This window comes from Corvus cornix, chromosome 11 (genome assembly GCF_000738735.6).
Source record: "Corvus cornix cornix isolate S_Up_H32 chromosome 11, ASM73873v5, whole genome shotgun sequence".
NCBI lineage: Eukaryota > Metazoa > Chordata > Aves > Passeriformes > Corvidae > Corvus > Corvus cornix.
Window position 1 is genome coordinate 12,779,859 of NC_046341.1, and position 11,260 is coordinate 12,791,118.

The 11,260-nt window shown below is 40.5% G+C and overlaps 1 protein-coding gene across 2 annotated transcripts; it reads right to left on the reverse strand.

Annotated features, from left to right (window-relative positions):
- Nucleotides 1-5: 5 nt before the first annotated feature.
- On the reverse strand, nt 6-5,933 carry CNEP1R1 (CTD nuclear envelope phosphatase 1 regulatory subunit 1). Of its 2 annotated transcripts, XR_005602886.1 has the most exons (7): nt 5,833-5,933; nt 3,590-3,661; nt 2,178-2,251; nt 1,736-1,845; nt 1,547-1,601; nt 1,191-1,291; nt 6-766 (listed from the first exon to the last, which is right to left on the reverse strand). XR_005602886.1 is itself a non-coding variant. In XM_039558177.1 (6 exons), the coding sequence occupies exons 1-6, from the start codon at nt 5,855-5,857 to the stop codon at nt 1,250-1,252; spliced, it is 378 nt and encodes a 125-aa protein (XP_039414111.1). In that variant the 5' UTR covers nt 5,858-5,933; the 3' UTR covers nt 6-1,249. The 2 variants fall into 2 exon arrangements, 1 of the variants encoding a protein (XP_039414111.1); XM_039558177.1 differs by having other exon boundaries at nt 6-1,291.
- Between the last annotated feature and the right edge of the window lie 5,327 nt (nt 5,934-11,260).

Sequence of the window (11,260 nt, forward strand, 5' to 3'; positions counted from 1 at the left end):
TAACACCTGTTTATACAAAGATTTTATTTTATACACATTTACCTACAAAATATACAGCAGTTAAAAATAATGGATGGGCAGAAGACTTACTGGAAAAAAAATCCAGAAGACAATTCTTGAAGTTTCAACCGACAAAGTTACATCAATAGGCTGCCTTTAAAAGCCAGTCTACCCTGTAGTAGGGGTTACTGAAGTTGCAAGAGCTTTGCAGTTAGAGTCAATTTAAAGAGTCCAAAACATTTAAAAAGGCACCTTGAACAACTTAAACTCTTAAAACTTGACAGTTTTAGCTATTCAAAAGTTACACTTTATGCATATATCATCCACACCTTGTTGTTAACACTCTGAATAACAAATTTTGTTATTTTATTGTGGCACTCTAGATTTTCTTCCCCAAATCTGAAGTTATACATTTGCAATACTAGTTTCATATTCTGACTATCACAGCATAAAAATCCACTCAGACTGGTTGGGTGGACTTTAGATACAGTACAACCTTACAACTGGGAAGATACAAGCATATTTAAGACAATTTTAAAAAAATTAAAATCTTAAAATTAAGTGTTTTGAACCAGATCAAACGAGGAACTACGTATGACCACAAGGAAAGTGGCTGGTGCACTATATACACAACTTGACAAATGTGATCCTTGATATATTTGCGAAGTTCTTAGACAGTAAGACCAGTTTTCTCCAGCACAAACAGTCAGTCTTCCTGCGAGCCTTTAAACCAGTTCCAAAAAGAGTGACCAGGAGACAAGGACAGCTGTAATGAGGAAGTGTGCTAATAAAACATCAGGAGAATGGCAAACGTTCCTTTCAATACTCTTCATGAGAACAAGAAAATCCACAGACCAGGTATTACTTTTTTCCTGAACATTGGCATCAATCTGCTATTTACAATAGCTTACAAAGACACATAACACAAATGAGGTTTCATTTTCAAGTTCAACTTCATTGCCAATTAACATACTTCACCTGTATGTTCTGTTCTAGCTGAAGTAAAAAAGTGACACAAATACTGAAAAAGAGGTAATCAGAAGTAGCAAAAGCACTGATAATATGATAACAAAGAATTTGGATAAATATTCAAGAAAGTAATATTGCACACTTTCACTGTCAACTGTGTTAAGACTTTTACTCCCAGGCAGTGACAACCAGTCCCATTTGATTTTTTGCTGTCATACTACCTTAAAAAAGGTCATTTTTGGTTTCCATGGCAGTGGAAAAAAATGAAGGAAGACAGCCCTTATTGAACATGAGGCCTAGGTTTCAAAATTAATTTTCCAGTCTGCAAGACAGAAAACAAAATAAATAAAGTTTAAACCCTGAAAGTTGAACCAAACAATTACACTTCAATGTTATGGACAGTGCAAAACAACACACAAAACAGTACTAAGTATTCCACATTCCAGTTTTACAGACACAGAATTTGCTGAGGTATATACAAGTGCTGTTCAGAAAAACAAACTGTGTGTCTTTTTGAATTATTTCCTTTTTTTTTTTTTTACAAACAAGGTTTAGGCAATGAAGCACTAACACTTACATCATCACAGGACATATTATATTCTGCCAGAACAGTTCGACATCGGGCTGCTATACTGTGTGGATTGTGTCAAGGAAAGCAGCTAACACTTGAACACACAGTAAGCAACAATTAAAAAGCAATATTGGCATAGGCTTCAACAACTGCAGTAACTACACCTGTAACCTGACAAACATTATCAAAGGATACATTGATGGTGCCACCACTCTTTTATGTATTCCAGCAAAGAACAAGCCTATTAGGGTAATACAGCTAATTGTGAAAAATGGGTGATTCCAAAGTGATGTGAAAAATGATACCTAGGAAAGAAATCAGATTAGTCCCACTGCATACTTTCTAAAACACACAGAAAGTCACCGCCTAGGTTGCTTAACTAAAAATAAAATACTGCTCCTAGCCATTTCCAAGTACTTGTGAACAATTCTTTAGATAAGCATTCAGGGTACAGTATTTTGGCAGACTTTATCCCAGGACACATTCCACAACAATTCCAGACAGCTTGAGAGCTTTACTAAAAATCATCTCCCAGTTTCATGTGAGAACCATGTTTAGCCTTTCAGTTTTCAATATACCACTTGACTGCAGCACCAAGCTATGGAACACACCACATTTGGCATTAGCCTGACCTTACCTTTTGTGTCTCTGGGTCTATTAACCAGTTCCAAGCCCCAGTTGCTGTGCAGACTGATACCACTATCAAAATCACTGATGAAGAAAAGAATGAGAGTCACAAACAGTATACCTCACTCATATTTAAACGCATTTATTTTTCAGCAGCAACTCAAATATATATTTCTTTTCTCACTTCTGAAGGAGGAAAAGCTTCTAAGTGGAAAGCAGAAATGAAAATATGCAAAGAAACTTCTAATATGGGAAACCCTAAGGATTCTGTACAAGCTTCCTGGACAGAACAAGTACATATGAAAATCTAAATTCTGTCAAGTAAAAACATCCTAGTCCTTTGAAGAAACCAAAGTTATCTTTTCAAAAGAAAGTTGAAAACGATCTAACAAAAGCATAAAGCTTCTTCTCTACATCATATAAATACTTTCTTTTCAGGATAACAGGACAAAAAGTTAACACTGGCTACACACCCCATTCTAATTAAAATAGAAAGTTCCTCTTTTATGTGAATTACAAAACAAGCAGTTTGGGAAAAAACATGAGTCACTGAATACAACACAGGTTATGCAAACCTCATTTAAATATGCTTAAAAGTTTCCAGTATTTTTTTTAAATTATAACTGACAGAAAATAGCAATTTTGGAAGCCAAATGCACTCCTAAAGCAGGCATGTGCAAATTTAGCAGAACTACAAATAAATATTTGCTTGCACCCTGATTGCTCAGAAAGAAAGGGGTTTGAGGTGGTGGTTTTGCTTTTTAAGTAGTCATTCCTTCAGTTTCTTCATTCAAAATTGACCTCTCAAGAGAAAAGATACTATTTTATGTGTTCTAAAGAAGTCTGTATTCTTTGAGTGGGTAAAAACCAGCAAAGTCTCAAAACAAAACAAAGTTGTGTGTTTCTACCACAGGGTACTAATCCCAAAGCTGGCAACATTTCTGTGGTATTTTCTGCCTTTCCCTCTCCTTCAAACTTTCCTGTCACAACAGCTGCCTTTATGGCACACTGCTGTAACTTTTTCACCTTCAGTTTTACAGGGACTATCTCACCTGATCATATTTAGTTTAAATAACTGTAACAACTGTCTGGAAAGTCTCAGCCTTGAAGAAAAAAAACTTCAACAAAATAAAAACCAGAATAAAACAGCAACAAGCACAACAACTTATTGTTTCAGCTATTTCCAGAATAATTCAGCTTTGAGCCAATTCAATCTTAACCTCATTTTTCTAACTCTGGCTAAAGTATTAGTTTATTATCCTGTATTAACTTGCTGCAGAGTGTTCGAATGTGTGCCACAAATTTTAAAGCAAGTCTAAATACAGATTTTTCTTTGGCAAACCTAAATAGAAGATACACACTGGTAAATCTAACAAGCTTGAAAGACAGAATCCTATTTATTGCTTGGAACATCAAACTTACTTCTCCAACGTCCTGTAGCTGGTTGCAAACATGCAATGTATTCAGTAAGTCTTCTTTCAAAAGCTTTGAGATCTGGGGAGGATGTATATCAAACATAATTAGATCTTCATCTACTTAGTAAAACTTCAAAGTAGAAGATAAAAAGAATTCACTTTTCCCCCATGCACACCCAATTCTTAAACAGGCAGAGAAAACCAATGCAATGATCATTTATATGCAATGAAAGTCCAGTCATAGTAGCTTTACTCAACTTCAGGTAGAAAGTACAGTGTTAATCTAAATGCAAGAAACATTCCCACTTACAAAAAAGAAAAATCAATACAGTTGAGAAATCACACTATTTCAGACATCTTTGTAAATACTGAGTTAAGATTTATAGTAGCTTAAAGTGCCTCTGAAAACAGAAAGAAAGTATCACATTTTGAAGTATATCAGGAAACCATTAAGTCCTATAATCAATATAATGGCAATTTTTAAAAAAAAGTTGGCCATTTACTTCCGTTCAAGGGATTATTTGTAGTAATGTGGCTTTGTTTACTTTGTTTCGTAGAAACTTTGTGTGTCATATATATGCACACACATATGCAAAAAATCCCACAGCAAACACCAGTCCAATAATCTTACTCCAATAACTTCCTTTTTTTTAGATAGATCTTTCTTCTTATTACCATCATTTTCCCATGGTTTTTCCACTGAAATTACTGCTAAATCCATTTCAAGTTGATACTCCTAATTGTCTCCAAGGAGCTGTTTCACCTTAAGTCCAGGTTAGATTTACACTTCCGTTCAACAAGGTCAATATCTGACAACATTCCAGTCAAAACTAGAATTCTACCTAGAGTTAAATTTCAATTAGGATCAACTTAACTTTCAGCTAAAGTCTCCATCAGTATCAATGTGGAACTTCAACTTCCAACTATTACTATATTAGTTATCACAATAAAGCAAATGAAGAATAAGCTTAGAAGAAATAAATCTATTATGATCACTACAAAAGCAGTCTTCTAAACTGTGAATTTATTCCTAAGTGGTTTGCAGGTGAATTTATGGGGGAAGATTACAGCATCTTGACTTCAGCCACAGAACAGCTAACTAGTCTTAATTACTGCCAAGAACACAGTAGTTAATGGCCTGTCCTCCACTTCCCTTCTGGGGAAGTTAAACCACTGCCGGCAATTATAGCTAATTAACAGTTCCCTGACTAGCACAAGCCCCTCCAACTAGTCACTGAAACGAGAGGGGGAACACAAGGCACCATATAAAAACCTGCTCTTTGAGAAACAGCACCCTGAAGGCATTAAATCAGGCTATTGACACCAAAGCTCTCAAGAAAACACTCATGTAACGCAGATATCACTGAAACAAAAAATGAAAAAAACTCTTTTCAGAAAAAAAGAAAATTGAAGTTTTAACTTATTTTCAACTACGCACATGCCAAGAACCTTCTCTGAGTTGATCCCTTTGGCAGCTGTGACTAGCAGGGCACGCTTCTGGGATCCCTCAGCTTGTACAAGCACAGCAACAAAGCCGTGACAACGCCGGACTATCGCTTTCTGTCGACGTTGCCTACTTCTAGTACCAGCTACAAAACACCTGCTAATTCCGAAACACAGGTGCATTTTTAAAATCTCTACCAGTCTTTGGACACTACAAACTCTTTCAGGGTTCTGACATCCTGTAAGCTGTAACTTCAAAGAACTAGTAACGCAAACCATCAAGTGTCTCCAGACAAGAAGCGGCTATTTGAGGTCGCGTTCTTCAAACGCAAGAGGAGCCCTGGCACAGTGTAACGCCTAGTGGGGCTCAAGAGCTGAAAGAAACGCGTCTCACACAAAAAACCCTGAGCGGGGAAGGAGCTCCCAGAGCACAAGAGGGTTTTCATCAGCTACAGCCGAGCAGCAGCACCGAAAGGAACCGCGAGCACTCCCTTCTCCCAGGGCAGGCAGCAGCCCCTCAGCACAGGCCCTCCCGCGGGCCCTGCTCTCCGGGCCGGCCGGGGAGCAGCGCAGCCCGCCCCGAGCGCGGGACGCCGAGGTGGCCCCGGAACCCCGCCCCAGCTCGCCTGTCTGGGCCGAGGAGGAGCGCCGGGAAGCGCGGTGCAGAGGGAGCCGAGGCCTCCCGCGGCCGCTTCGTCCCGCTCCGCAGGGATGGGGCAGCGCGCTCGGGCAGCCCGGGCACAGAGCCGGCAGCTCCCGGCTCGCCGAAGAAGCAGCTCCGGGCTCGCTCCGAGCGGCCGCACTCACCCTCAGCCTGGTCCAGGGAGTTCATGGCGGGCGGGCGGAGCGGCGCGCACCGGGCGGAGCACCGAGCACGGGCCGTTCCCCCGCGGCCCGGCCCCGCAACAACGCCCCGCGCTACTCGCCCGCCGCGCCGCCCGCAGCAAGCGCGCCTCGCATTGGCTACCGGCAGAAAAGGGGCGCGGCGCGGCCGGCTCAGGGCGGTGGCTGTTGTCACGCAGCTGTGTTGACCTTTATTTATTAAACAGCAGCTTCGCGGGTTTTTTTCTTTTTTTTGCGCCTCCAAACACTCTCGCATGACTTGAGGGAGCTGTTCAATATAAGCGTCTCGGCAGAAAATAAAAGCTAGAAAAGATACAATATTATCCCTTCCAGACAGTCCAGGGTCAACTTCTAGGCTTGTTCACTTGGGGGCTTTTCTACACCCCTCCCACTTGCAGTCACCAGACAGCACTCCGGCACAGCCAGGCTGCTCACCCGGCTGCTTGTGAGAGCATTTCAGGGCACAGATTTAAACGCTGCTTTTGAAAACAGGTCCACTGAGACTGACTTATGATCTCCCCAGTAGGGCCAGACAAAGCTCTTGCAAGCTACAAGCACAAGCAGTAGGCTGAATATCCCACACAAGCAATTACAGTTCATCGGGGTTTCTATGCAGGAGGATGGCACTGGGCCATGAAGACCATCTGCCTCTGGGTGTGCGGTCTGTATCTGTGTTAGGAGAAGGGGTGCCAGGTGTTTCCACACATCACCCCTTACCCTTCGTCCCTTGGGTTCATTGCCGCAGGAGCGGTGTGGCACCAGAGGGATGTCTTTGGATAGGGACAGCAACAGTGATGGTGTCCCTGCTGTGCTGCCAGTGGTAGCGCTGCTCGTCCCGGCTGTGCTCCAGTGGTAGCAATCGTGTACTGGATGGCAACGGCTGAAATAGTGGCCATCCAAAACTGGTGCTGAAAGGTCGGGTTTCTTTGCCCGTTGTAAGTGTCCCATTGAACATACAGGGATCAGCCATCATGACCCCACAGCCCTGCCTGCTGCTGGCCCAGCTGGGCTACAGAGGTAACCGAACTGGTCTGTTTTCTAAATGAAAGCTTTCTGAGTTACCGACTGACACGATTAGTGAGCTCTCCAGGGACCCGGGCTCTCTGCACTGCCATCTGTTTTCAGCTAACTGGTACTGGAGCCTGGATTGCATTTTGTAGTCCAGTAAGAATTCTGTGTTGCTTAAAGCAGAGGAGCTGCAGTGCTCTCAGGAGTTGGAATGTGGTGTAATTTCTCTCCTTCTGTTTCTTAAAAGGAACCTAGAGAAATCACGAAAATATGATTTATAGTAATTTTGCTGTCATTGGTTTAAGCATAATTACAAAAAATTGTGTTTTCTAGAAATTCATACATTACTTTTGCTTTGGTGATGGCTCACTGAATGTAAGTGATGGCCTATTATTTTCTTAATAGTGTTCGAGTCCAGCTCATAGTTTTGCCTAGTTAGTTTACACCAGTTTTGCCAGTGTAAAAACTAGAAGAAACACTAATGTTTCTTGTTGGTGGTTGGAATTATGTCTACCATGTGGAAAGGCTGAACACCTCAGTGGTGTTTTTTCTGGCTGTTGACAAAGACTATAGCAGATGCTAGCACTGGAGTGTTTCACTGAACCAAAAGACCAGAGTGTGGGAAGTAGATGTTTTCTTCGTTACTAAACCTGTACTCTTGCAGTTTGTAGAACCTTAAATTAATCAGACCCCAAGAAACTGGATGCTGCTCTGAAATGTGCAGTTCTCTGCATAGCCCTTGTAGTTTTCCAGCATCCTGAAAGGATCAGAAAGTTGTAATTTGTATTAGGCTATTTATACTTCTGTGAGCTTGCTGATGTACAGATCTCCTCTGGTCTTTTATGTTGCTCCAGCTATTAGGTTTATATCTGAACAGATACAGATCTCATAAAGCTCTTTTTTATTCAAACTTTGATGATTTGTGACACTTAGAGGCTGAACCTACATTAGGAAAAAAAATTGCAAGAGCTATAACCCTTGAGATACTTAAGTAAATTATAATTCTTTTATTGTTTCTAATGTAAAGCTTCTTGGACAGTTAAAAATGTTTTGGGTTGTCTTTTTCCCCCAAATAGATTTTACTGTCTTCTGTACAATTCTGTTGACTGGCCAAGATAAATGAGGCAAGACAATGTAACTGTCATCACACTACAACTATTACTTGAATAAACTGTTTCTTAGGGTTAGTGCATCGGTTAATAATCCTTGATACCTTTTTCTGCCAACGCCTGTGAAGCCTTAAAATTAACAGCTTAAGGAAAAGGGCTCAGTGTACATTTGGATTGCTTCACAATGCTGAGGTGATTTGAAGAACCATGCTTTGTCAGTTTAGAGTGCTACCTCAAGTATCTCTTCTCGAAGGTGCAAGGGATGCATTTTCCTGGGTTTAGCATTTTTAGTATCTATTTCTGGTTCTCACAGCTGTACTTGGAGCATAATGTGAGAGCATCTGTTGGCAGCATCTGCTATCAGAGATAATTAGGATGGGTCACTTGTTTCTTAGTTTGATTGCTTTTCCAGCCTTCTGCATTTTTTAGTCTACGTATCCTTTCTCCTACTCATTTTCCTCTGAACAATCCCTCCCTCTTGAGGCAACATGTTATTTCAGAGATATGTGGTGATGTTTAAGGCTGTTGCATATTCAGGATTTTTGAATTTACTAATCCTGTATTTTTATAAATCTGTTTACTGTAGTAACTGCCTTCCAAGTTTGAAGAGTATAATCCTAACTTGCATTTAGTGATACAAGGATAGTGTTTAAATGCTTTATATTCGTTTTTTGAGTACATTTTGGAAGCTTAAAGCTTAAATCTTATCAAGAGACTGTCCTTTTTTTCTTTATTCTATCTCATTTTCTCTGAAAAGTCTTTTACTTATCTACAGTAGTGCTGGGGTTTTTCTGCAAGAGGATCCATATTCAGGACTTCTTGGTTTAGACAACAACAACAAAAAAATCTGATCAGAAAACTCCATTACTTTTTTTTTTTTTTTTGGTAGCAGGCCTATAGAAAATATTTTAAAATTTATCCTGGAAGATGCATATTCTGTAGAAAAGAGAATGCCTTTTGTAAGACATCTGAACGAAGTCCAGAGGATCATCTCTACACAATATAAGTACAGTGTAGAAATACAGATTTTGTTTGTGTGGCTTGATGTAATAGAAGATTCATTTTCACTTCTTAGAATTGTAGTATGAAACTTGTTCTGCCACACTGAATATAAGTTATGGTTTATATAAGAGAGAGGCTATAACTGTTTGAATTTTGGTAGTCTGAAAAGCTTATTTGTGTTCCTTTGCTCTTTTTCTGCAACTGGAGTGAGGTTTTTATATACTCTAGGTACTTACAGCAGGGGTGGTAAAACTTCACTGTCATAACACTTCAGAAGACAGACTTCTTTCATTCAGGATAACTTAATTCCTTATTTAGCGTATTGTTTTTCTTTACACATTTGTCACACGAGAGGCACATCAGTTTCTGAGCGAGAAATCGAATCGCTGCCAGCAAACCAATAAGAATCTGCATTTCTGATGTTTCAGTAATTTTCTATTTGTGAATCAGACCATGATACTTCTTATGAACTTGTACTGCTGAACTGGCTGTGCATTTCTGTTACTTACTTACTGTGCTGAATTGGCTTTTACTCAGAAATTAGGCCCTGCCACCCCGAGCCCCTCTGATAACTGAGGACCAGCTGGAATGCAAGGGGATTTATTTTCTGCCAAATTTACTTACACTTAGCACAAGAAACTCCCTCATCAACTTCTTGTTCACTTTTTTGTCACTTTTTAAAATTAGGATATGGATTCTGGCTCAGTCTTGAACCATATGTATTCAGCTTTTCCATTTTCTAGTCCTTCCCATTTAAATCCCCAGTAGAGTCTTCTCAGCCTCTTATTCCCTATGTTCTCCTACACATTGTATTTGGTTTTCTAAAAGCTGTCAGGGAACAGATGTATTAATCTGATTTTTCTTTGTTTTCAGACTGCTTTAGTCCTTCAAATGTCACTCCTGGTATGAAAATAGAGTGACAACATTGTCTTCTTTTACTGACTTTCAGGTTGAAAGTGAAATGTTTAGAACAAGGACATTTTTCTTTGAAATCTTAGATTTATGCCAAAGACATTGCACCATAACAATACAGGCTCTTAGGAAAACCAAACTGTTTGTTACTAACAATGTAGAGAAGCCAAGACTAGAAGCTGGATCAGTTTCATTTCTTTTGGAGGTAGCGGTGTCATGTCTGTGCTGTGGGCAGACAGACCTTGAGAGGTGATGGGGCCGCTGTTCCTGTGTGCCTGATCATTCCCTGTGGGTATGTCCCCATCTCCCTCCCTGCCTGGCAGCTGCCACCTCTGAGTGGGGCAGCCCTTAGGTGTTCTCAGCAGCTGTGATGGGTGCAGAGCACAGTGGGACAGGTTGTGGTGCTGGAACAGCTGCATTCCTCTGGCAGCTTCCTGAGAGCTGGCATCTAATCATTTGTTTGAACTGCTCTGCTCACAGCCTGCCTTGTGCCAGACACAGGAGTAGGAGGTTGGTTGGCTTTTGAAATGATGAGCCATGTACACTGCAGGCTTGCCAGGATATGCTGTATTTCTTGTTGTATTTCTTGTTGTTTCCAACCATGGTTTTGGGCATTTGTTTGTTCAGCCTGAGATCCTATTCACAGCAGCTGCTGTGAGGGTTGTTTGCATTCAGTTGTCTGCTTGTCCTGTAGGGTTAAAGTTTGATACTACTTTTGCAGAGCACTCATCCCTTCCAGGCTAGTAAGTGCTTCTTATTAAAAACCAGCAAAATAACCACAAGCACACAAATCTGGTTACAGCTTTTATCTCACATAGCTCCATCCCATACCTGCTTCTAGAAGGGCATATTCTGAAATAACATGGCAATCCCTCTGTTAAGTAAACTTCCCTTGCTTTTCTCTCTGTAGTATTGCAGCTATACCAGAGAAGTGGGAGATAATTTCCCGTGAGGTTTTTGGTTAATCATCTTCTGAGGAAAAAACACTGTTTCTAGATAAATACAGAACCTAAATGGATTCTTTATATTTAATTATTTGTACTCAGGTTATCTGTACCTTTAAAAAACAAAATCCATTGTTAGTGCCCTTATAACTGGCAATCCTGAACCCACTTTCCTGTTGCTTCAATAAACTGTACTATTTATGAATCTGTAATCATGGAAGTTCTTACTGAACTCACCCAGACCCATAGCACTGAATTGGTTCTAAGCAGAAATCAAGCTCGGTCACACCCAGCCCCTCTGATCTCTGAGGTCCAGCTGGAATGCAAAGGGGGGTATATTTTCCCTTAAATTTCTATTTCCTTAATGCAAAAGTTACTTCTAGATGCTGATGCTTAATGAAGGCACTTGCTGCTGTA